The sequence below is a fragment of the Crocodylus siamensis genome, unplaced genomic scaffold, assembly GCF_052110815.1.
Source record: "Crocodylus siamensis isolate JL-2025a unplaced genomic scaffold, ASM5211081v1 HiC_scaffold_403, whole genome shotgun sequence".
Taxonomy (NCBI): domain Eukaryota; kingdom Metazoa; phylum Chordata; order Crocodylia; family Crocodylidae; genus Crocodylus; species Crocodylus siamensis.
Window position 1 is genome coordinate 5,134 of NW_028324813.1, and position 25,264 is coordinate 30,397.

At 54.6% G+C, this 25,264-nt stretch overlaps 2 protein-coding genes across 19 annotated transcripts; one reads left to right on the top strand and one right to left on the bottom strand.

The window, feature by feature from the left end:
• On the top strand, positions 1 to 25,243 carry LOC149851707 (E3 ubiquitin-protein ligase TRIM11-like). Of its 14 annotated transcripts, XR_016439577.1 has the most exons (8): positions 1 to 143; positions 306 to 416; positions 1,168 to 1,363; positions 3,644 to 3,805; positions 4,616 to 4,648; positions 6,598 to 6,732; positions 7,054 to 7,207; positions 7,542 to 7,700. XR_016439577.1 is itself a non-coding variant. In XM_090030471.1 (7 exons), exons 4-7 carry the CDS (start codon positions 22,997 to 22,999, stop codon positions 24,809 to 24,811), a joined length of 567 nt encoding a protein of 188 aa, XP_089886597.1. In that variant the 5' UTR covers positions 1 to 1,363; positions 3,644 to 3,805; positions 4,616 to 4,648; positions 22,176 to 22,996; the 3' UTR covers positions 24,812 to 25,243. The 14 variants fall into 14 exon arrangements, 4 of the variants coding, with proteins under 4 accessions (XP_089886597.1, XP_089886598.1, XP_089886600.1 ...); XR_016439575.1 differs by having other exon boundaries at positions 1 to 1,363; positions 3,644 to 3,675; positions 3,775 to 3,805; positions 6,537 to 6,732; XR_016439569.1 differs by lacking the exon at positions 6,598 to 6,732 and having other exon boundaries at positions 1 to 1,104; positions 1,204 to 1,363; positions 3,644 to 3,675; positions 3,775 to 3,805.
• On the bottom strand, positions 4,655 to 15,530 carry LOC149851708 (zinc finger protein 202-like). 5 transcript variants are annotated; one of them, XM_090030470.1, is made up of 8 exons: positions 14,069 to 15,530; positions 13,455 to 13,922; positions 11,982 to 12,611; positions 11,672 to 11,882; positions 10,312 to 10,484; positions 9,131 to 9,257; positions 8,405 to 8,524; positions 4,655 to 6,722 (listed from the first exon to the last, which is right to left on the bottom strand). In XM_090030470.1, the coding sequence occupies exons 3-8, from the start codon at positions 12,396 to 12,398 to the stop codon at positions 6,403 to 6,405; spliced, it is 1,368 nt and encodes a 455-aa protein (XP_089886596.1). In that variant the 5' UTR covers positions 12,399 to 12,611; positions 13,455 to 13,922; positions 14,069 to 15,530; the 3' UTR covers positions 4,655 to 6,402. The 5 variants fall into 5 exon arrangements, with proteins under 5 accessions (XP_089886596.1, XP_089886595.1, XP_089886593.1 ...); XM_090030469.1 differs by having other exon boundaries at positions 13,810 to 15,530; XM_090030467.1 differs by having other exon boundaries at positions 13,772 to 15,530.
• Positions 25,244 to 25,264: the final 21 nt, after the last annotated feature.

The following is a 25,264-nucleotide window of genomic DNA, read 5'->3' on the forward strand; positions in this document are numbered from 1 at the left end:
TGCCGCGACACTGACGTCACTGAGCACGGGGGGCGGGGCACCGCGCCCCCCCCCCCCCGAACCGAGGGGCGAGAGGCCTGGCCTGGGATCGGGTCCTCGGTCCCACCGCCGCTCTCCGGCCCGCACGCGGGGTGCGGCAGGAGGTGCGGGGGTTGGGGTCAGGGCCGGATCCGATCACGCCCTGCCCTGACCGCCGCTCCGCAGCCTCCCTGCCCGGGGAGTCGGTGCCGGGGCACGAACAGGCAGGAGGGTTATCTGGTGACCCTCCCCATTTAAAAATTGTTGTTATTTCTTTCTCATTCCAGCTTGCCTGTTGTCATTGAACCACATGATCGCAGCAGGGACTGCTCCCCCATCCCACGCCCCCTCCCTGCTCCCGCTGCCAGGGGCTGGAACAGCCGCCTGCACCTCTGACGGTAGGTCTGGGGGTGTTACGAGCCTGAGGTTTCAGCCCTCGCTGCTTTGTCTTGATTTCTCCCTCCTGCATGTACCTAACTCCTTTCTGAACTGAGCTACACCATAGACCTCCACAACATCCTGCCCCTGGCCATTGCATCTTGAGGCGATGAATTATACACTTCAATGAAATGCTGTCTGAAAAAGAATCCCTTTTCCTTGTTTTAAACTCATGTTATGACCCCTCGTTCTTGTACTGTGAGGTAGATAATAAATCCCTATTTACTTTTTCTCTTCACCATTTAGTATTTTAAAAACTCCTCTCATGTCCCCCTCAAGTGTCTCTTTTCTGAACTGAATAGGCCGAGCCTCTTCCATCTGTCCTCGTCTGCAAGTCCTGCCCCATCACAGCCATCCTTGCTGCCCCTTTCTGCGCCTTCTCCCCTTCGTCTCCGTCCTTTGTGAGGGGCAGGGGTAAAACTGCACGCAGAGTTCAAGGTGTGGGTGCACCGTGGACTGACAAAGAGGCATCAGAATATTTTCTGTCCTGTTTACAACCCCCTTTGTAATAATACCTAACATTTTGGTTTGCCTTTATTTTTGACGGCTGCCGAGCACTGAGCGGAAGTTTTTAGCAAACTGGCCACAGTGGCTCCTAGATCTCTTCCCTGTGTGGTGATAGCTAATGTAAAGCCCATCAGAGTACAGGTAGGGCTTGGGCTGTTTTTGCCACTGTGCTTTACATTCACTTTACATTGATCTGCATTGAAGTCCACCTGCCATGGCGCTGCTCATTCCCTCATTCAGCTGCTCCTGAGGACGTGGAAAGAGACCCAAGGCCAGAAGCAGCTGCGGCGCCACAGGCCCAGCCTCCGAGCGGGGCGGATGACTGCAGTGCGGAGGAGGCAGCAGAGAGCTAGCGGCGCCTTCTCGGGGCTAGAGAAGACCCAGGCCTGGGGATGCCCCGGTACGGGCTCTCGTCCTAGAGACTGTCTGAGCTCAGCCGTACCCCTGAGTCTGCTCCGCAGAGCTTTCCGCCGGTCCTTGCGGGCGCCTTAGTCTTCACTGCGTGGAATACTTTGGCCATAGGAAAATTGTCCACCTTGCTATCGCTGCCTTTTCCAGGTCGCTGCTGTACCGGTTAAACACCGCTGGTCCTAACCCAGATATCGGGGTGACCCTGCTCTTTACTTTCCATCCTGGAAAGGACCATTTCTGCTCGCTCGTTGCCTCTATCTTGAAGCCACTTTCTAATGCACGAGTGGGCGCAGCAGCGCTGTGTCTCACAGGCTCTGCCTCACGGCCCAGCCCTGCCAGCTCACCTTCCTCATCCCCTTCCTCTCCGATGTGCTTACCCCACCACTACTGCCCCCTTCCCAACACGTGTCTCAGCTCAGCTGCTGCTTGGGGTGAGGTGACCCCCAAAGTAGAGGCTGGGAGGGAGGTTCCCTCCGGGCAGTTTTCTTGCTCGGTGCCCTGAGCTGCACCTCCCTGAAATCAAGGCACCAGGAGGTTTCTGCCCTTCCTGGGCTCCAGGCCAGCACTTCCTTGACTGGTGCTGACCCACGGGCACAGGTCCCCCCCGCCCCACTGTCGTGGCTAGCAAAGTGACCAGAGCATGCAGGAGGAAAGCAGAGAAAGACTAGAGAAGTAACCCAGAAGCCAGGGCAGTCCTTGCACTGCGATGCTGGGCAGTGGCTGTCCCCTTCCCGTCTGTGCACACACGTCCTGACCACGTGGGCAGCCGGCTGTGATGTGTGGTGGGAGCTTCCTCCTGGGCATCGCTCCACGCCTTGTCCAGCTCCTTGTGCAGCTCCCGGCAGCACAGACGGGGCCTCACACACGGCCTGTAGTCGGGCTTGTGCCCGTCGCGGTCCTGCAAGCCCCCTCCATGGCCTTAGCGTGGAAGGGGACAGACCCCTGTGGCAGAGGCCAAGGCCCGCGTGGGCTCTCTCAGCTCAGCACGTTGTGTGACCCTTACAGAGACCAGAGGTATTCCTGGCACTCTGCACCCTCTCCCCAGGCCCCGGCTGGAAAGTGCGGGTGCAGGGGCAGTTCGTGCAGTGCTCTGTATGGGCTCATGAGGTAAGAGCAGCCATTGGGTGAGAATAAAAGTGAACCCTTTTATCACCAGTCATGGAGAGCTGCTGCCACCTGGAGCTGTGGCTTCCCGGATTGAAGTAGGGCTCATCCCTCAATTCCCACATTCACAGCACGACCCATTACTTTGGCCATCTTTTGGAGTCTGAGTAAGACCTTTCAATTTGGGCAGGCTTTTAGCGGGTGGGAAAAAGCTCTCAGTAATCCTCAGGGAACTTGTGTTGTTGTTGTTGTTGTAGTATTTTACCTGTTTCTATTGACTTTGTTACAGTAGCAGGAAATCAAATAAAGAAATCAGTGTAATGCCTTGTAAGGGGTGCCCTTTACATTTTCATATTCTAGTCCTCCATTTCCACACCACTGCAGCGAGGAGCAGCGACCCGGTGTGGTCTCTCCCTCTCTCTCTCCCCTTTGTGTCCACAAGCACCCTGCCGTCCTTCCCTCTCGCAGCCCCCTCAGTTCAGCCACACCACGCACCCTGCACACCCAGTGCACACCCAGTCACACACACACACACACACACACACACACACACACACACACACACACACTCACTTCCTGTCATCCAGAGCCCTCTATAGGGGCAGTGCACCCGGCACGCCAGGGCTCTGCACACGGCACGGGGGTGTGCACACAGCACTCCAGTCCAGGGTGTCTGGAGGGTGGGTCAGATAATGGTTATCTGTTGACCTACTTAACATCAACTAAATGGGCCAAGCCCCGATTTCCACCATTACACCCAGTAAGTGGAACCGAGCACCCTGCAGTCTTGGCCATCCTGTCCTGGGAGATCATTCCCTACTTCAGTGCCAGCAGGGACACCAGCCCCCCCCGGGCCAATCTCCCTCTGCTACACCATCACCTTCAGGTGCCCCCATGACACACGGGCAGGAGTCAGAGGGGACCAAAGTGGGGGATGGCTCCTTTGGAAGAGACGTTTAGAGGGGATAGGAAATAGTGGGGCAGTTTGAACCAGGCCCTGGAGCAGGTCGGTGCCAGGCAGCAGGGCCGTGGCGTGCAGGGAAGCTGATGCAAAGCTGTGTGTGTCAGCCCATCTCCACGGTTGCACCCCAGCCCTGCTCAGGGCAGGAACCTCGCTATCAACTGGAGAGGGTGAAATCTCACCTCTGCCCCTTCTCTCCCACAGGGACTCTGCAATCTAAGCTGGAAAGTGAGAAAGTTGAGTGTCTGAGCCCAAATACATGTCCTACCAGGAATGTGATTCCCAGAGACACCACACGGTGAAATCTCACCTCTCTCCCCATTTTTTCCCTGAAGGCCATGCTGTCTGAACTGAAGAGTGAGAAAGGTGAGTGCTGGGAACTGTGGGATGTGTTCAAGTGTTTCTGTGACCTTTTCCAACAAAAAAGATGATTGTAAATAGGTCACAGATCCGGCAGACACGTGCCCCATCCTGAGCTGAAGAGAAGCTCTGATGCTGTGTAACAGCACAGGGAGCCCCTCACTCCCCCGGGGACACGGCTGCACCTGCCAGGCCCAGGGGAAGTTGTGCTGAGCTCTTGTCCAGACAAAGAAAAAATGTCCTTTTTTCAGTCCAGTTATCTCAGTGAGGGCAGCTCAGGTCTGAGAGGGGACATGCAGGGGACAGAGCCAAGACCATTTGCTTGATTGTAGTAGGTCCAGTGAGCACCTGATAAGGTGACCCCAACCTCACAGCCCTGGCCAACCTGACCTGGGAGATTATCGCTTCCTGAATCCATAGCTGGCAACTGCTTTAACCCTAAATGCATGAGCAATGCCGCTAGCCCAGCACCAGCAGAGGCACCAGCCCACCTGGGCCAATCTCTGCTATAGCACAGCCTTCAGGTCCCCCTGCCAACATGGCAGGAGTCAGAGGGGACGAGGCAGGGGGATGGCTCCCTTGGAAGTGACTTTTAGAGCAGGTTCTGGAGGGGATAGGAAATACTGGGGCAGTTTGAACCTTGCCCTGGAGCAGGTCAGTGCCAGGCAGCAGGGACGTGGCGTGCAGGGAACTTAATGCAAACCTGGCTGTGCCCATCTCCTCACATGCACCATTACAGCCCAGCCCGGCTCATGGCAGGAACCTCGGTACAAACTGAACAGGGTGAAATCTCACCTCTCCCCTTCTCTCCTCCAGGGACTCTGCAAGCTCAGCTGGAAAATGAGAAAGGTGAGTGTCTGAGGCCAGTCATATGTGCTACCAGGAGGATGATTTCAGAGACACCACAGGGTGAATCTCACCTCTCCCCATCCCCTACCCCCGGCACTGTGCTCTCCATCCGCATTCATGAGTCTTCTCCCTCCCCTAGGCCTGCCTTTGCTGAGCTCCCTTAGGTCCTTCCTGCCTGGTGCTATCTAGGAAAGAGCAATCAGGACTGGGTTTCTTCCACCATCACCTCGTCCTCCCGACACCCACAGCCCAGGGCTCCATTGCCCCTTTCTGCTGCCCTGTCTGGGGTGCTGCGTGTGAGCTCCCTGGGGAGGGCCTGCCCCCAAGTGCTGTGTGTGGAGGGGGCAGCATGTGTGGGCAGAGGCCAGAGAGGAGGGAGGTTTATTAGTTGTGGCAGGATAAAATAAGTGCCAGCATCAGAGACTGGGCTGTCAGGATGGAGAGAGGAGGCTGGATCCTGCACGTCCTGAGTGCACAAAGGAGCAACAGCACCGGGGCACGGCTGGGAGGTGCAGCGCCAAGGGAGGGAGGAGCCTTGGACACCCCAAGCCTGTGGGGATGTGTGATGGTGCCATTTCTGGATAAGAGCTCTCTAGAGGTGCGAATATGTTCAGGGTCCTGCTCTGGACTGGGACCTCCGCAGTGCAGGGACGGGTGGTCTGATAGTCTAGAGTCTGCACGTACAGGGCCTGGCACAGGACGGCTCATTCTCAGGCTGCAGGTGCAGGGCCCAGGACAGGTGTGGTGTGCAGCCTTGAAGGGCTGCTGGCCCCTTGATAACAGTGATGATGGGAGTGTTAGCAAGAGACCCCTGTGGGGTATGGAGCTGGGACAAAGGGATGGGCCTGGAAGAGTTGTAGGTAGGAGGGTGCAGAGGGCGGGGAATGAAGGCAGAGGTAGGCAGGGAGCTGCAGGCATCAGGCTGACATGGGGCTGGGGTCTGTCATGGAGCCAGGAAGCCCCTGCCTGTGCCCAGGCCTCAGGGAGCCCCAGAGGGAAGGTCCCTTCAGCAGCACCGATCGTTCCCCGGGGGTCTGGCCCGGAGGAGGGGGCCGTGGTCCTTTCCGGGCAGGGAAATGCTGGTATCCCCCTGAGGGATGCCGGGGGAGTCGTGTCACTGTTAGAAATGGAGTATTGTTATAATATTGTTAGAAATGGAGTGTTGTTAGAAATGCACAGTTTGCATCTCGTACCTGATAAGTAAAAAAACACTGCCAAGGACTTTTTTCTTGGCCAGCCTTGCCACAGTTCTTCTTATACTAAATCACACTATCCCCCAGCCTCCCCCTAGCTTTTCTCATGCAGATTACAGAAGCTGGAATTCAACTGACTGTGTCCTTGAAAGGGGGTGGGATTTAAACTCTGGGTGACCTAAAGAACTTTCTGAGCATGCACAATTAGCTGATGCATATTTACTTCTCCGCCCTGCATACTTAAGTAGTTAATTATAATGTACATGCGATGGATGTAGTGATGTAACCACACATATGTTTGTATGAAACGGAAATGAGCTGTAAGAGTTCCTGTTTCTGCACACGTGCCCAGGAGGAAGAAGATAAATACAGGCTGCAAAAATTCCTCAGGGGTTCAGAGTAATCTGAGTCTTTGACTCTGCTCTGACCCTATTTGCAAATACACCTTTTGTGCTGCTAATAAGTGTGTGTCTGAGATTCTTTGCGAGCCTCCAAAGAAACGAACCGCTTTTTGCATCAAATTTGGCGCCCAACGTGGGCATCTTTGGACTACCCCGGAATTCAGTGACAAAACCGTCTCTGCCACCACGGGGAGTGCGCACCGAGCCGGCTTTTTGGGCTCACCCAGGGGTTTGAGATGTGAGTCGGGATATTCGGGAAGTTAAAGGCTCCTGTGTAAATTTTTGGTTTCTGAGGACGCCAGACACACACTCCGGAATTCTGATCGAGATCTGGCCTGCCCTGCCCCTCCTGCAGCTGGCTCAGCCCAGGTGTCAGGGAGCCGCTCTGTCCCCGTCTCCCTGCGGAGGGTCTCTGCAGCTCCAGGTTGACTGCTCCTTCCTCGGGAGGCTGCAGATCTGCTCGGCTCAAGGTCCCGGCACCTGTGGATGGGTAAGAGAGTGCACAGGTTAGCCCTGGGGTGGTGGCAGGGGGAAAGCCCTGCTCGTCTCCTGGCCTGGCCTGGGATGAAGGGAGCTGGAGGCTGCAGTGTGTGGAAGAGGGGGAAGACGGGAGACTCATTGTCCCACAGGCAAGAGGCTGGAGATGAGCCTCTAGAACCGTCCCAGTGCCCGTGGTGATCACGGCATCGCGGCATCGCTCCCTGGGAAAGGATCTGGAGGGATCCTGGTGTTGGGTCACCTGGACATGTTGGGGCGGGGTGGGCGCGAAATGGGGGGTCAGTCTACTCCATGACATGTGACATGCTTCCAGGGCACCAGGAGAACAAGAGCCACCGACCCGCTGGAGCACGGACCCATCAAACTGTTCTGGCAGAGAGATTTCTACCTGGGACTGGTTAGTGAGGTGGAGCTACTTGTGGCACGGCAGTCTCTACAAAATGCCCTTTGTTGCCAACCCGAGATAGGTGAGTGCAGAGCACCTGCACACCTTGGCTCCCACTGCCTTGGGGGTTCCTCTTTGCTGGGAAAAGGATAGGGGGAGCCATCCCCAACAGAAAGCCCCTGGTGCAAGCCAAGGAGGAAAGGTGTGTGCCAGGGTACACCTTGCAGCAGCTGTCACTTGAAGCAGAAAAGACTGCTAAAAAGCAGCCTCTGAAGCTGCAAAGAGGGGAATCGGTGAAGGAGCTGCAGCAGGGCCAGGGCCAGGGCCGAGCCAGCCACAGTGTGAAAAGTGATCCCATGACATGAACTAACTTAAAGGGGTTAAGCCCTTCCTGTTTTTGTCTTTGTGTTTTCCAGGATGTGGACCAGCAGTGAATCATCAAGAAATTCACTTGGTACACAGAAGTTTTGAGCTTCACACAGTAATTGTGTCACTTGCTCGGCTGTGTTTGTGCACCGCTATTGCTCTATGTGTTTGTGCTGGGAGGTATGATAGACAATGAAATGTAAGCTCTACTTCTGCATCGGTTCTGGAATATCTGCAAAGTGGCTACAGAAAATGGTACATCCCTGGAGTATGGTCTCCTGGGCCTCAAAAATATCAGTCATGCCAAAGTTTGAGAAGGGTGAGTAATGGAAGAGATTAAAAGATTATTTCACTGGTGAAAAGCTGTTCGGCTGGTAAGGAACTTCAGGATTAGGCAATTTGGCATGAGAACATTATTGAAGCAGTGGACAAACAGAGGAAGAGGGTGTTGTGTGCATGCTCTCACTCTGGGGAGTTGGGGGGACGGTCGTGCAATTTCTACGTGAACAGCGGGAAAGCCAGAAACAAACATCTCCCACCCCCAGCGCAGGACACGAGGCCGGCACCACCAAAGGTCTCTGCTGTAACGTCTAATGGAGTCGCTTCTCGAGTCGTATTACAGGGACAAAACTTGGAATAATTACTCTTAGAGTTCACTGGATATGAAATCAGCAAGGGGCCACGTCAAACACTGGGGGTCTTTGGCAAAAACAATCCTCTTGGTAACCGTTTCCACAGTTTGAATTTCAGGGCGTGGAGCAACACCTGTCTGCACATGTGACAGCATAAGCTCTTTGAGGTCAGCACCGGGGATGGCAGCACAGGGAGGTCTGCAGTTTCCAGGCTCCCTTTCACCCTGGGCACGGAGCATTTGGGAGAGGGGATCTGGGTGGAGGAGACAGCCACAACTCACCTGGCCGCAGGTCCTCCGACCTCCAGATTTCCCTACGGTCCTCATCATCACCGTCCCAGAGCTCCACCTCTCCTCGCTGGATGCGGCAGATTAAGTCAGGGGCGGGGCCTCGATATCCTGCTTGGGCAGTGGTTAAGCAGAGTTTATCCACTGGTACTAGACGCAGAATAAGCAACTGAAATTTGGGGAAAGGAGCCAATGAACCCAGGGATTATACTAAGGACTTGACGGACAAGGGAGGATGGACATCTAGGCGGAAAGGGAAGGCATAGCAGGGGGAAGAGGATGGTCCTTTTCATCCAGGCAGTGGACGGATGGTCACAGGAAGGCAAACACCAGTGCAATTGCAGGCAAATGAGTGGAAATGAGTTTGGACAGGACACGCTAGGCAAGAGAGGGAGGAGCTCGGGATAACTGCCCAAGGAACAGCTGTTAGTGCATTTTGAGGCACAACGAATGGCACACGATTTGATCACGGTGAGAAGGCAAAGGGAAATCATGTTATCAAGGGGGAAGACTCCAAGGAAGGCGGCTGCATCACATGAAGGAGGCACGTGCACAAGTATGAAATGTGAGAGGGCTGATCATGGACAGAGCAGTGGGGAGCAAAGGGATTTCAGCCACCGGCCAAACATTCATGAGGACGAGACCGTTAAAACCAGGGAGAAGACAACACCGCTTCAGAGCTCACATGGCTCCAGGGCAAAGCAAGAACCAGAGCTTTACCCAGGGAAACGAGGGCTCGGTAGTTCCTCAGCATCTGGTCCCGGTAAAGCCCCTTGTCTTCCTCTTCCAGCAGCTCCCACTGCTCCCGTGTGAAATACACTGCCACGTCCTCAAACACCTCCCGGAGCTGCAGGCACAAGCGTTACACCATCAGTGTCTGCTGCCCCAGCCCCCACGGCCCTGTCTGCACTCGCTCTGCACTACAGCGCTGTGCACGCTTAGCCAGGACAGGCAGGGGTACGCTACTCAGCCGGCACATGGTATGCAGGGACCCTGGTTTTCTCCGTTTAAAAACTGCAAATTCTCTCGTAACAGAAAAAACTGCTCCCTATCCGTAGACCCCCCAGGCCTGCTGGTGCCCCACACTCCCCCCAACCCTGCCCCGGCCCTGCTGGTGACATCTGGTGCAGGAAGAGACAAAGGCTTGTGCCAGGACACTTTCACCTCCCTGCACTGCCCAGTGCTGACCTCAGAGCAGCTGTCCTTACACCAGACACTTCAAAACGAACCTGAACACGGAGCTGTGCAGCCAGAAATCATCTGCAGGCTGGGCTGTGCTAAGCACGGTCCACACAAGGACTGTGGAGTCTTGTCCGATTAACGAGATTAGCTGTTGTGTCCCCTTTGTGTGGGGGGGTCTTTACTTGCATCCCCTCTCCCAGCACTGTCCCCCTTCCCACCGTGCTGTCCCCTGCACTTGGTATTCAAAAGCCTCTCTCTATTTAACAGTCTGGTCTGTGCGCAGCCTTCAATTCGAACTCATCAAATGAGTGTGGAATCGAAAAAACCTGTGCTGTGCCTCTGATTCAGTTAGTCTGTAAGCTGCAAATCACCCCGGCTTCTGCCTCGCCTCACCCCAACACAGAGAATCAGCAGCCAGGTGTGCTGCGCACTCCTGCCAAACTGATGTGCCGGGGGGACCCTGCTGGCATCGGCTGCAGAGCCCCTCTGTGCTCCCCAGTCCTAGCCAGGGGGAGAGGACTTGCTGGGCTCGGCTGTAGAGACCACTGCCCCGGGCTGCCTGGTGCGGGCTGGTGGACTCTGACCAGGCCTTCCCGTGCCAGCACCCCCGGTCACTCTTCAGGTCTCTGCTCCCCAAACTCTTGACAGCACCCCTGGCTCCTCCTGGGCTCTGCCCCAGCTGCACTCCCACCCCCACCTCGAGCCGGTGCCCTGCTCACCTCCATGCTCTCCCCCTGCTTCCCCGGCCTGCCCTGCCCCTCCTGCAGCTGGCCCGGCCCAGGTGTCAGGGAGCCGCTCCGTCCCCGACTCCCTGCCAAGCGTCTCTGCAGCTCCAGGTGGACTGCTCCTGCCTCGGGAGGGTGCAGATCTGCTCGGCTCAAGGTCCTGGCACCTGTGGATGGGTAAGAGAGTGCACAGGTTAGCCCTGGGGTGGTGGCAGGGGGAAAGCCCTGCTCGTCTCCTGGCCTGGCCTGGGATGAAGGGAGCTGGAGGCTGCAGTGTGTGGAAGAGCGGGGAGGAGACTCGGTGTCCCACAGGCAAGAGGCTGGAGATGAGCCTCTAGAACTGCCCCAGCGCCCCGTGATCACGGCATTGTGGCATCGCTCCCTGGGAAAGGATCTGCAGGGATGCTGGTGCTGGGTCATGTGCACATGTTGGGGCAGAGTGGGCATGAAAAGGAGGATCAGTCTCCTCCATGACGCGTGAAATGCTTCCAGGGCACCGGGAGAACAAGAGCCACCGACCCGCTGGAGCACGGACCCATCAAACTGTTCTGGCAGAGAGATTTCTACGCTGGGGGACGGGCCTCCTGCCCCTGGAAAGGGGAGACCCACCGCTCCTCACCTCGCCGAGGGAAGGGTCTGGTCCAAGGCACCCACCTGGGGACCCTCCACATGCCGACAGGTCCCAGGTCTCCCCTGCCCCGGGGACCTGCAGCAGGATGGAGGCCTGGGCTAACTGCACTTGGACCAGCCAGAGGCCACTGGGGACTCTCATGTCCGCATCACTGGCACCAGCCTCTTATTGATTGATATTATTACAACACCGACCTGAGAACAGCAATTCGATCCCTGGTTGTGACCGTGGCAGCACGGCAAGAGCCAGTCACCTGAAGCATCTTTCTGAGAGGAGCGGCGCAGGCAGTGAGAAACAGCCTGGGCCTGGGACCACCCCCCGGGACCAGAGCCCTGCCCCACCCCAGCCACACAGCTACACACCTTGCGGCCCTGTCCCGGGCAGGGGCAGGCATTGGAGCCGCTCGCCCCAACCCCAGCACAGGCACTCAGGCTCCTAACTGCACGCCAGGACTTCATCCCGCACCTCACCTGCCCCTGGCTCCTTGCACTCGTTCAGGAGCCACCGGCTACTGTCCGCTCCGCTCGCTGTCCCCCCTTGCAGCACTTGTTTGGAGCCTGTGACCCCACTCCCATCTCTGTTTTCTACTTAGTTGTCCCCCAAATCAACTGGCCTAAAACCAGTAGCCAACACTAATAATGGCGGGTGCTATGGGGAGGTAACTGCTACTCTTTGGGTGTTGAGCCCAGGTTAACCTTGTACATCAAAAAGGCTGGTGAGGACCTGGCTCCGGGTTGGGCGGGGGCTCCTCTTTGGCATCAGGAGGCAGCTTGTCCTCGGGCCCTGGGGTTTCCCGATCTCCTGCCTCCTCCAGAGGCCTGTCCTCACCACGGGCCTTCGGCTGCTGCACCCAGGAGCCACCAGGCTCCGGCAGGGCCCCAGGGGGCTGCATCTTGTCTGAGGACACCTCCTCGACCTCCACACGCACCGTGAGCTGGGGACGAGATAAATGTGTCACTGGGGAGCTGGGATCTGGGGGGAAACTTCCCCCAGACATGCGGAGGTGTAGATGGCACCAAACAAACACTCTGACCTGGAGCGTCTCGTCCTCCGCTTGCCCCAGCTGAAACCCCTCGGCCAGGGCCACGGCCTGGGTGCAGGTCTCCATGCGGCACCTGCACACCCAGCTCTGCATCTCCGGGGGCAGGATGGCCAGGAACTGCTCCAGCACCACCAGCTCCAGCATCTGCTCCTTGCTGCGGCGCTGGGGCTCCAGCCAGCGCCGGCAGAGCTCCCGCAGGCGGCTGCAAATCTTCTGCAGGCCCTCGGCTTCCCGGTAGCGCAGGCCACGGAAGAGCCGGCGCCAGGGCTCTGTGGTGGGGAGCTCATCCTGCTGTGCCAGCGCTGGGGTCACGGAGGGCAGCTTGGCCTGACAAGGGGGCTGCATGGCCTGCACCGCATCCTGCCCCCACAGGTCTTGGCAGTGGACCGGCTCTGATCTGGACGACATGAGGGACTTCTGCACCCTCAGCCCCTGCCTGCAGACCTCCTGGGTCCTGCTCCACCAGCTCCCGCTGTGGAGGGAAGGCACATCGCTGCCACGGGCTCTAGCGCAGCAGCCACGTCTCCCCAGGAGGGATCTCACCGGCGGGGGGGCCTGGCCTCTCGCTCTTTCTACACTCGTGCACGGCGCCTGTGGGCAGTGTCCGGTCTCCAGGAGCACCTGTGGGAAAAGAGACAGCAGAAATCTGGCCATGGATCCGACACTCGGGACCGGCACTTTTCCCAGCTCCAGGTCTTCCTGGCCCTGATGATCCTGCCCACCCCAACTCCCAGCAGTCTTGGAGCCGTTCTCCCTTCCCCTCCAGCCCCAGTGCAGGATGCGGCACCCGGCTGGCTGGAGACGTGGCACAGCCGCAGCTCTCCACCCCTTCCCCAGCCCAACAGCTGCTCCCTCCTCCCCCAGCCCTGCAGTTAGGGTGACCCCTGCTCCCTGATTGGGTGGGACAGTGCCCAAATAGGAACCTCAAATCCCAGTCCTGGGCTGTATGACCCGGGACACTTGTCCCAAATTCAGTGTCTAGAGGGATCAGGAAACTCTGCTTTCCTTTTGCAGGCAGGCAGGTTCAAGTGTGCAAGGGGATGGTGGGAGCAGGATGCAAGGGGTACCAGAGCACTCGCACGCCCACACACAAGCACCCGGCCATGAATGCAGTGGGAAAGGCTGGAGAACAGCTCCCTGCACGTACAGGTCTGGGGGGGATGGAGTGGGGTGGATGGAGGCCCCAGGGAGAGGGGAGGAGTTGGGCAGCGGATGGAGCGCCAGGTAGATCCTGCGGGGCGGGTGGGGGGGGCATGCGCCAGCCCAGATCTCTGCGGGGGGTGGATTTGTGCACGTGCACACGTGTGGGGGGCGCCCCTCCCAGCCCGTGGGCAGTCTGGGTGCTGTGGGATCCCATAACCCAGGCTCCACAGGGCAGGAGGAGGGACAGGACAGGAGGAACCTGTCTCCCCACAGCATCATGTCCTGCCCCCGCCTCCCCTTCCCTGCACCACCGGGACCTGCCTGGGACTGGATGGGATGGGACAGTCCCGCGCCTGGGCACTGCAGGCTGCTGCGTTTGGAATCGAGGAGGCGAGTCGGGAGTGAAGCAGAGTCAAATTTACTGATAGCTCATGCATACAACAGTTAACAGAAAGGTTAATGCGACAAACAGATAGTACAGTAATAAAGAGCTAACAGTGAATGATAACAACACAGACTGAATGACAAAGAGTTCCCACGTAGGGTTGGCAACTTATCGGCAGTCTCTTAATGCCAGTGCACACCAAGTTATTCCACAAAATTCAGGCATCCCCGATCAATGCTGTCCGAGGGGTCACCTGAAAGGTCCCTTGGTCAGGATCTGGTCCTCACTCACACTGGGAGGCTGGGGTCCAGGCTTCGTACCGCGACGGTCCTTCTATTCCATCCTTCATACTGGTCACTTGATATGCACGCTCCTTTATAGCTTATCTTATGCTAATCTGTTGGCTTTAGAGCAACTCACCATTATAGCTATAACCCTATGGTTATGCACTATAGCTGTTACCCTAAGGGATCAAAAAGTGTTAGAAATTATGAGGAAAGGTTACCGCCCGAACTCAGGTTCACCCAATAAGCAAATTACACCACATTACTTTGAGATTTGAAATTAGCATTACTCTGCCCTTAGTTTCTTATTCCTGGATTCCTTGGAATGTGCTGATTATATTAGGTGGTCAGATCTTGTTACAGCTTGACCTTAAAAAAACAGTTAGATCAGCTAATCTTCTACCTCTGCTTAATTTCTGGGCTCAGAGGTCCCATGGTCAGTGCAAATAGTTAGATTCAACACTTCGGTTAAATTGTGACAGACAAAATACACTTGTGGGTTGCAAACTTGAAAGCTTTGTGTTAGCTAATCTTAACTGCTTATGCTATTGCCTGAATGTCTCGAAAAGCATATATGTTTTGCTCATGATAGTGACCCCTCTGGTTCCGCCCACCACAAATCACCCCTGCCCCCGCATACAGGGTGTGGCGGAACGCCGGGCTAGCGGTTCCGGCACCGCTTAGGGGAGCTGCGGGCTTTGCGGAGTTGTGCGAGCGCGCGGCTTGTGGGGCGGGATTGGAGGTAGCTTTATAGCCGCCCTCGAGGTTCGCTGAGTTGGCACAGGTAGACGACTTAGAGTAAGTTGTTAGTTTTCTTATTCTATAGGATGTCCGTTGGTTCACGAGGTTCCAGAGCCAGCCCTTGCTCTCCAACAGTGGAGCTAATTCAAAGCTAGGTGCGGCTGCCGGCTCCGTAGTCCCAGAACTGGTCAACGGCTCATTGAGATGAGTTGTTAGTAGTAGAAGTTATTACAGAGTAGATATAGGGTAAAACAAAAAGATTTTATTCACTCACCTGGCCTCACCCTCTTATGAATAAGAGGGGAGGCCGGTTGGAACGAAGCTGCAGTAAATACAGGTATAGCGAGCGTAGATATGCTGTCTAAGCTACGACGAGAGGCAGTCGAGGAGTGGAGTCTCCGATGTCTCTTCAGTTACAGTCTGCTGGATACAAAGGGGGTCTGTTGGTTCGCGGGGCTCCAGAGCCAGCCCTTGCTCTCCAACAGTGGAGCTGGTCCAAAGCCAGGTGCGGCTGCCGGCTCCGTAGTCCCAGAACTGGTCAACAGCTCATGAATGGGATATACAGTACAAAACTGTAACACGGTGAGTCGTTGTCAGTTGTCGGATTTTCGAGGCCTTTGCCTTCGCTGGGGTACGCCCAGACGGAGAGGCTGAGAACCGGTCTGTGGGGTGATCGGGCCCACAGAGTTTTCCGGTCGTCATCTCTGCTGTTTTCTGTTTCTTTGCCTCTTTATAGATGTTGGTTGGACTGCCTCTGTGACACTAACTATGATATAAGCTGAGCATACAGGGATAGGATAGTTTCTTTTACATAGTAATTGCTAGGCAGACTTTCTACATAAGTTTCATTTCTGCAAAAATAACACTTCTAGATAAGAAATATAATCTACAAAATGTGCATGTGTAGCTTAATGCCAACAGAGAAAAATATAAAGCGCTCATTTAGCTTACTAGTCAAGACTTCAAGGTTACATAAATGTGAGAGTGCCGCGGGCAGTTATACAGAACAAAAAAAAATAAAACAGTTACAGGGGTCATGAACTCCTCAACAATTTTGGCGACCCAGATGGGACCCCTTGTGTGCTGACCCGGCTGCTCGTCGTTCGGACCAACCTTCCCAGCCGGCATAGGTGGGTCTGTCACCATTCGGAGGGCTTGGTCCGGGTGTCAGGTAAGTGGGGCCTGCCGTGAGGGGTAGCTGTTTCCAGGAAATTATAGACCAGAGTGCTTAAGTCTCGGGAGGATGAAACAATCGGCTTCAAACGTCCCACCGGGATCTCCTTTAGGGAGGCTTCTCCAGGTTTGGGGAGAAGGGGATCTGCCGGTGCAGTCTGGCATGGGCAGGAAGCGCGCTTGTATTTTGTGTACACGGGAGTGGCCTGTCTTAACTCAACAAGGTGCTCCGGATAAACGGTGGCCGAAATTTGGCTCATTTGATCGGTCTCGTTTGGCATTCCTTCGAATGGAATTGGTAGCTCTAAAACCTCAACAGATGGATTATTGGTACCTGTGGGCTGAATTGGCCAAAAAAGCCCCAAAACCGGTTCTTTACTCTACCACTCCACCTCCTTATGATCCTCCGATTTCAGCCTCCGAGGAGTCTGAAGACGGACCTGAGCCTCTCTACCCTGCTCCGCCTGTCCTCGGCCAACCCCTGCCCCCCGACGAGAGCGCTGCAGCTCCCGTGGCGTCAGCGCCGGCGCCGAGCTCCGGGCTCCCTGCCTCCAGAGGCTTTTCTTTGGTCTGGACCTGGAGCCAGGGTCCTGTGGGGGAGGCATTTCCACCCCCAGCCAGGGGAAGGAGCACCTGAATGCGGTGGTTCAGGCTCCTTTGTGAACCTACCCAGTCCCGTTTGTGGATGGCGGGGGCACCTTCCAGGTTTGCCCTATTCTAATTCATGTGCCTTTCACCCGAGGGGACCTCCTCATTTTGCAACAACAAACCCCCTCTTTTCAGGAAAACCTGATGAAGTAGGAAGGACTATTCGGTGCATAGTCCATACTTATGACCCTACTTAGTCAAAGATGCAGAAACTCATGAATACCCTGCTAACCCCAGACGAGTGGGCTAAAGTTTTAAACTGTGCCAGGGCTGTTGCCTCAGCAGCAAAGAGAGATCCTTGGCCTTCTAATGAACGTAATTAGGATTACAACACCCCCGGGGGAAGGGCATCCCTAAGGGAAGCCCGGAATGATTTACTAGCAGGCTTTGATGAAGCGAGTAAAAAGCCCGTGAATTGGGAAAATCCCATGCATGCAAACAGGAACCTGAAAAGCATCCAAATGCCTTCTTTACCCGTTTGTGTGAAGCAGCCAAGACATACGTTCGTCTTAATATAGATAAACCAAAGCATGTGCCTTCACCGGTATCAGCCTTTGTAAACCAGAGTGCTCCCGATATCAAGGAGCATTTCTGCAAGTATACTCCAGGATAGAAAGGAAAAAGTATGTTAGAGATAAGAAACATAGCAAGCTATGTGTTTGATGGGAGAAAAGAGAGGAAAAAGAAAGAAGAAGAAAAAAGAAGATTTTAAGCTAGTAGCTGCAATGGTTGAGGGAACTGTGCACAGCATGTCAGGAAAAGAACAGAACAGGGGAAGGGGCCAGGGAGGGTTTCAACGGAGCGGATTAGGTCAGAGAAACCAGGGCGAGGGGTGGTCCACAGTTCAGAGCCGGCGAAGTATGTTACTACTGGAAACAACCTGAACACTTCAAACGAGGGTGTCCCCCCCAAAAAAAGATAAACATCGAAACCATCTCAGAACGGGGGCCCCCTCCGGACCAGTGACGCCAGGAGCCGGTGTCAAAAACTACTCGCAGGAAAGGAGGACTCAGTGCCCCGACTGACCACCCTCACCCCGTCTGCCCTGCGGTAACTATAAATTACAATAAGAGTGACCCTATTGCCTCAATTCAAGTAGAAAAGCAACGATATGATTGTTTAATTGACACCGGCGCTACTATGTCTATGTTATCTACAACTCCTGAGCGTGCAGGTCTACTTGAGGAAGGAACGGAGAATGTGACGGGAGTGGGGGGGAACTGTTCAAAACCAGCAGGAGTGCCCCTGCTCGAGTCCCAGTGGGACCCTTGTCGTGTGAGCACTCCTTTTTGTTGCCCGCCCGGGCTCCTGTGAATTTATTAAGACGGGACTTACTGTGTAAGCTGAGGGCCGCTCTACGCTGCAGTCCGGAGGGAATAACTTTAGAATTACCGACTGACAAACTGCCTTGTTTCGCCGGGGCGGTGGCCTCGGGGGGGGAAAGGGAAATTTCCCGGTGGAGCTACAACGATTGCCAGCCGCACTGTGGGGCTGGGAGGCCACCGATGCAGGACTCCTGAAGTCTGCCACTCCGGCTGTTATTCAAACCGAGGGGGAAGTCCCGCCTCGCGTGCCTCAGTACCCGCTAAATAAAGAAGCAAAAAAAGATTTGCAGCCCCTTATAAATAAATACATCAGGAAAGGGATTTTAGTGGAGTGTCAGTCTCCTTGCAATACCCCCGTATTACCAGTCAGGAAACCGAAATTAGGAAAAGATGGCAAGCCTGTTTATTGTTCTGTGCAAGACTTACGTGCTATAAATAATTATGTAATTCCCAAAGCTGCCGTAGTTCCTAACCCTGCCACTACTGTTACCTCCACCCCGTGGTGGGCCGCTCGATTCACAGTATTTAATTTGTGTGCTGCCTTCTTTTCAATCCCAGTTGCAGCCCAGTCTCAATACCTTTTTGCCTTCACTTAGAAAAAAAAACAACATTTAACCTGGACACGACTTCCCCAAGAATACACTAAAAGTCCTACTATCTTCAGCCAAATCCTAACAAAAAACTTACAAAGTATCACACTTACCTCGGATACAGTGCTTGCACAGTATGTAGATGACCTACTACTAGCGTCACGGACTCAGGTAAGCTGCCGAACGAACACTTTAAAACTATTAGAAGGATTAGCTAAAAGAAAACATAAAGTACCCCCCAAAAATTACAATATTGCCCAAAAAAGGTTACATACCTGGGACGTGATCTCAGAGGGACTGCGGGAATTGTCTAATAAAAAAGTAAAAGCTATAAAAGACTTGCCAAAGCCCACCACTAAGAGGCATATATGAACCTTTTTAAAAGCGGCTAAATTTTACCAGCCGTGAATCCCTGCTTACAAAGAGATAGTTAAGCCTCTGGTAGAAACCACTCGGAAGGGAGAACCTGAAATAGTTCAATAAACCCCCGAGTTAAACCATACTTTTCTCCAAGTTAAACACCAGCTATCACAAGCCCCTGCTCTAGGACTCCCCAGCTACGAGAAGCCGTTTGTGTTGTTTGTGCGCGAGAGACGGGGAGTAGCTTCAGGAGTCCTGACCCAGAAACTGGGACCTCAGCTACGCCCGATCGCTTATTACTCTGCCGCCTTAGATCCAGCGGCAAAAGGGGCAGTCAGCGGTCTGCGCCGTTGCAGCGGCACCACTGCTTGTTGAGCGATCGAAAGAGCTAGTCATGGGGTACCCCCTCGAAGTCAGGGTTCCTCATGAAGTTGAAGCCCTAATGACTAAAGAAAAGCCGCAAGCCTTCTCTCACCAGCGTCTAGCCCGGTATGAAGTAACTCTGCTAACTGCCGAAAACGTGCGCATCTCATGCTGTATTAGCCTCAACCCGGCCTCGCTTTTGCCTCATCCCAAGAATGAAAAGCCACATCACGACCGCTGCACCGTCGTTCCTATGATGGAAAAGCCCCGAGACGACCTCACTGATGTGCCCCTGAACAATCCTGACTTAGTCTTCTATGTGGATGGGTCCTCCTACATAGGAGCTGGAGTTCGTCAAAATGAGTATGCAGTTGTCACTGACCTCAACATCGTTGAAGCAAAGCCCTTATCTCCCCGGCTAAGTGCACAAGCAGCTGAACTGATTGCTTTAACTCGTGCATGTGAACTGGCAACCGGGATGACTTTAAACATATACACTGACGGTCGGTATGCGTTTGGAATTTGCCACTCCACCGGGCAATTGTGGAAACAGCGAGGCTTCATTACTTCTTCCGAAGCAGATTACAAACTCCACTCAGGTTTCTGAGCTCCTGGAAGCCATCCAAAAACCCAAACAAATAGCCGTAATACATGTCGCCGCACACACCGGGGGGAACCCGCCTAAGGCTAAAGGAAATGAGCACACGAATGCTGCTGCCAAGGCTGCTGCTCAGCAACCCCTAAATCTCAACGCCCTTGCTCCTGTATGAAAAACACCCAAAGCCTTAGAAGATGATCTCCACCCTAGAGTTCTAAAGGAACTGGCCGAGGTCATTGCAAGTCCCCTGGCACGGCTTTACGAGCATTCGTGGTGCTCTGGTGAGGTACCGGAGGACTGGAAGAGGGCCAACATGGTCCCCATCTTCAAAAAAGGCAGGAAGGAGGACCCGGGAAACTATAGGCCGGTTAGTCTCACCTCGATCCTAGGCAAGCTGTTCGAGAAAATCATGCTGGCACACATCCAGGAGGGCCCAGCAGGGGACTGCATGCTTAGGGGCAATCAGCACGGGTTCATCAGTGGCAGGTCCTGTCAGACCAACCTGGTGGCCTTTTACGATCAGATCACCAGATCGTTAGACGCAGGGGGAGCAGTGGACATCGTCTTCCTGGACTTCCGGAAGGCTTTTGACACTGTCTCTCACCCTGTTCTCATTAAGAAGCTGGGGGCTGTGGTGTCGACCCCCACACAGTCAGATGTGTCGCCAACTGGCTGGAGGGCCGCACCCAGAGGGTGGTAGTGGATGGGGCCTTCTCAACCTGGAAGGACGTGGGCAGGGGGGTCCCCCAGGGCTCGGTCCTCGGGCCCACACTGCTCAACATCTTCATCAGTGATTTGGACGAGGGGGTAAAAAGCACCTGTTCAAATTTTCTGATGACACTAAGATGTGGGGGGACGTGGGCACACTGGAAGGATGCAACAGGCTACAATCGGACCTAGAGAGGTTACAAGGGTGGGCGGACGAGAATAGGATGAGTTTCAACACAGACAAGTGCAAGGTGATGCACCTTGGGAGGAACAACCAGCACCATAGCTACAGGCTGGGCAACTCCCCTCTTGTCAGCACAGAGGCGGAAAGGGATCTGGGGGTCATCATTGGCTCCAAGATGAACATGGGCCGGCAGTGTGGGGATGCAGTCAGGAAGGCCAACCGCACATTGTCCTGCATCCACAGATGCATCTCGAGCAGGTCCGGGGAGGTGATCCTCCCCCTCTGTGCGGCACTGGTGAGGCCGCGGCTGGAGTACTGCGTCCAGTTCTGGGCGCCGCACTTCAGGAGGGATGTCGACAGCATGGAGAGGGTCCAGAGGAGGCCACTCGCATGGTCAGGGGGCAGCAGGGGAGGCCCTATGAGGACAGGCTGCGGGACCTGAACCTGTTCAGCCTCCACAAGAGAAGGCTGAGGGGGATCTAGTGGCCTGTTATAAACTAGTCAGGGGGGACCAGCAGGCATTGTGGGAGTCCCTGTTCCCCCGAGCACCGCCAGGAGTGACCAGGAATAGCGGTCACAAGCTGGCAGAGGGAAGGTTTAGGTTAGATATCAGGAGGTGTGACTTCACGGTCAGGGCGGCTAGGATCTGGAACCAACTCCCAAGAGAAGTGGTGCAGGCTTCTACCCTGGGGGGGTTTAAGAGGAGGTTAGATGAACATCTTGCCAGGGTCATTTGACCCCAGTAATCTTTCCTGACATGGCGGGGGGTCGGACTAGAAGATCTGGTCAGGTCCCTTCCAACCATAGAAACTATGAAACTATAAGCAAGTGTGGAAAGAAGAAAAAAACCCCTAAAAACGTCTCTATAAAGCTTATTCAAAAGATAAACTGTAATACACTAGCGATGACCGCCCCATCTTGCCTAAAACATTACAGCGGCCCCTGTGCCAAATAGTCCATGGGCAAGGTCATTATGGGGCAACTGCCATAGCTGAAACCATTCTCCGAGTTTGGTTTGCCCCTGGGATCCATGCAGCGGCTAAACAAGTGACCAGCGTCTGCTCCACTTGCCCAGCGTTCAACTCTGGCCCAGAGAGAAAAGCCCCAGCTGGGGGCCGACCTTAGGCATATCAACCATTTGAAAAACTGCAAATAAACTTCATCGAACTTCCCCAGTGCCAAAAATATAAATATGCCTTAGTAGTACAAGATCAGCTCACCCATTGGATGGAGGCGTTTCCTGCCACCCATCCCTCTCATCAGCAAGGCGCTCATGCACTTCTAAAGGACATTATTCCGCAGTTTGACATACCTCAAGTCATTGACTCAAATCAAAAAAGTCACTTCACCTCTCAGGTCTTACAAACAATTTACACACGGTTGGGAATCACTAAGCAGCTTCACACCCCTAATCACCCTCAGTCATCTGGAGGGGTAAAAAAGGCAAATCGAACTCTAAAAACCCTTCTAGGCAAAGTGTGTTCGAAAACTCAGCTTAAATGGCCCGAGGCATTGCCCCTTGCACTCTTTGCTATGCAAAATGCGCCTAAAGCTAATGTTAAGATATCTCCCTATAAGCATTTGTTTGGTCATCCACCCCCCATTACCCGTAGTTTCCTTCCTCCAAATACAGGATTGCTAGCGGGGGGGAAAAATTTAACCCATTATGTAATTTCTTTGCAGAAGCAGCTTACTTCTCTACAGCGCCGTGCTGCCGTTAAGCAACCTGTACCCTTCAACTGCGAGATACACCCCTTCAGTCCCGGTAACTGCGTGTGGGTCCATGTTCCGCAACGAAAAAGTTGCCTAAAGCCAATGTAGAAAGAACCATACCAAGTCCTACTAACCACCCACTCCACAATCAAAATCGCCGAAAGGAATTTGTAAATCCATCACACACACACGTAAAACCTGCAATGTTTACCCCAACGAAACCTCATCGTGTACCTCCCCTTCGGCTGCAAAGATCCAACAATCAATAAACAATATATGCCAAATATAGTAAAAAGTGATCCCGGCCTTTAAAGGCCAGGATCAAAAAAGAGAATTGTAGAAATTTTACTAACAGTAAAACTCCTATAGCAGACTCAGCCTCTAAGGACAGGCTGGTACAAAATCATAAATAATAGTGTAGCAGGTTCAGTGCTTCAAGGACAGGCTGATAAAACACAGGCCTCGTCGCCTTAAAGTATGAAGCAGAGATACAACCCCCCCCCATTAGTTAACACGCAGCCAAAAACCAGTTTTGAAACAATTAAGAGTTTTCCCACACTGACCCAACATCTTGTTTTCCTTCACAGTGGAAAATCCCCACCTGCGCGCGCATCTTGTCTGTAAACTATAAATCGCCTTTAACAATTATATTCGGAGCTTCTAAGTTCGCTCAAAATGCCCAGCATGCTGAATAAATTTTAAAACAAACAGCGACTCTATGTCTTTAAAAACAGCTCCACAAAAAGTCACGAACTCCTCAACAATCCTTTCTCTAGAGAGTGCACCACTATATGAAATGTGTGTATGGTATAGCCGGTGACAGTCTAGCTACTGACAAAGGGCTGCACACCCTGAGTTCATGCCTTCCCTCTGCCAATGCAAAGCTGGAAGTGGAGATGGCAGCTCACACTGGTTTTTGCTGCTTGTCCTGGAAGAACAAGGTAAAGCGACAGAGAGAGAGCATCAAGTCTGAGTGCGAGAAGCTGCGTCGCTTTGTGAGCGAGGAGGAGCAGCGGCTCCTGCAGAGCCTGGAGGAGGAGGAGAGGGAGACGCTGCGGCGCCTGGAGGCCAGCGTAGCCCAACTCTCCCGGCAAAGCGCCTCCCTGCGCAAGCTGATCTCGGGGATAGAGGAGAAGAGCCGGCAGACCCCTGCTGAGCTGCTGAAGGTGAGCGTGCGCTGCTGATCCGGCCCCCAATGCTGCTGCCCTCTGGCACAAAGCAGCCCTCGGCCTGGCCCCCAGACCTGGTGGAGACTGGGCCAAGACTCAGGTGAGACTTTCCATCAGTCTGGAGATCTACCAGTTTGTCCTGGGAGGAAATTCTGATTTGGGAGAAGTGCCAAGCTATTAGCCATGAAGGCTTCTTGCAGACATGAGCATAAAAAGACCTGTCCTGTAAGTCCAGTGTGTCCCCGCACTGAACCCAGCGCGTCCCCAGACGCGGCGTCACATTAGTTGGACCTGGCTTCCCAATGTCTGTGTAGACTGGGCGCTTCAGTGGGGCTTTTCTGGAGCTCATCTCTAATGATTGATTGAATCTGCTTTATATTAAAGCACCAAAAAGCCTTGCATGATCTATACAGATGCTAAGGAGCGAGGTCAAACTAACATGCTGCCTCTTCCAGTAAAGCACAGGGGTTTCGGGGTTTTTTTTATATCATTTCTGTCAGCAGCCAAAATGGACAGGAAAGCACATCTGGAGGTAGCCATGCAAATGTTCAGAGTAATGTAATGCCAAGACAGAGGTGACAGCAAAGAAATGGTTCATCGCCCCTTGGCTGCATCCAAGTGCAGCAGGCAGAGGCAGACTTAGGGATTTTCAGACAGTGAAAAAGTGGATGCCCGTCAAACAGACAAGTCATAAACTCACTGAACTTGGGTGCAGATGGTTTCACCCAGCAAGGAAATAATCACTCTTACCCTCATGTTTCCCTTTCTAGGATGTGAAAAGGACCTTGGACAGGTGCGGTATCTTCCCCTTCCCCCTCCCAGGAGATTCCTGCTTGGGCTGTGGCAGGAATATCCACGTGGAAGAGCTGGGCTGAGCGATGATGGGGGATATGTTCCTCTTAGGAGCAAGGATGTGGAGTTTCAGGAAGCAAAAGCTGTTTCTACAGAAGTGAAGACCCCGTGCAGCATCCCAGGGATGATGGAAATGCTAAGGAAATTCAGAGGTACACCGCAGCACATGGCAGGGTCACTGGCAGCAGCGAGAGCCGTGCTGGGCGCACTGGGGATGTAGCGCACACAGCACAGGGGGATGTGACTGCCGTGTTGGCAGACAGCCTCCGCAGTCCTGCAGCGGTCACCTCAGCCCATGTCTGAGGGTCTCTGGATCGGCAGGGGGAAAAGTCCCGTTGTAATTTCCATGCAGGGCACGGCTGGGTCACTCCAGTGGGGACAGGTGACACAGGAAACAGGGAAATGGTCAGACAGGTGGATCCCTGTTCCTGCCGCGGGAGGGAGGAGGTACTGTCAGGATCAGGGCTGGACAGCCAAGTGCCGGTGCGCTGAGATAATCCTCTTCCATGTGCCCCAGTCCCAGGGCTGCCACACCGTGTCCTGGTTAAATCTCTGGGTTCATCTCAACTCAAGGTGAAGGGCTGAAGGGAAATTTGGGTCTCTGCATGCCCCCCAGACACCCCCTCAGCAGCCACAGAGCCTCCTGCCAACCCCCAGCACAGCCGGAGGTAAGCGGGCTCGTGGTGGGAAGGGGTTAACTCCTCACTCCCTGGGAGGAGGCGGCTGTGTGGAGCTGCTCAAGCCCCCGCCCAGGCCCCTACTTGGCCCAGCCCCCCAGGGAGCCCCGTGACCAGAGCCACGTGAACAGGCTGTGCAAACAGGCGCTCGAGTTAGCGCGGAGTTTGCGCGGGAGGGCACGAGACCCTGCCTGCGACCCCCGCAGCCATAGCTAGCCCCAGCCGTAGCCAGCCTACCAGAGGCATGACGCGGATGGGCACGCGCCGCACCCCGAGGGTCCCCTCGGGCTCTGCGGCCCCCCATTGGGCACCTCAAAGACGGCCGCCCAGACGAAGCCCGCGGTCCGCACCCACACTTGGG

Coding starts and splice junctions, on each gene's coding strand:
- LOC149851708 (XM_090030470.1), bottom strand. CDS start 12,398: ATGTCGTCCAGATCAGAGCCGGTCCACTGCCAAGACCTGTGGGGGCAG. Junction 11,883..11,981: donor CGGAGGACGAGACGCTCCAG/GTCAGAGTGTTT, acceptor TCTCGTCCCCAG/CTCACGGTGCGTGTGGAGGT. Junction 8,525..9,130: donor CCGAGCCCTCGTTTCCCTGG/GTAAAGCTCTGG, acceptor CCACTGCCCAAG/CAGGATATCGAGGCCCCGCC.
- LOC149851707 (XM_090030471.1), top strand. CDS start 22,997: ATGAAATGTGTGTATGGTATAGCCGGTGACAGTCTAGCTACTGACAAA. Junction 23,372..24,144: donor CCCCTGCTGAGCTGCTGAAG/GTGAGCGTGCGC, acceptor TTCCCTTTCTAG/GATGTGAAAAGGACCTTGGA. Junction 24,168..24,277: donor GTGAAAAGGACCTTGGACAG/GTGCGGTATCTT, acceptor TGTTCCTCTTAG/GAGCAAGGATGTGGAGTTTC.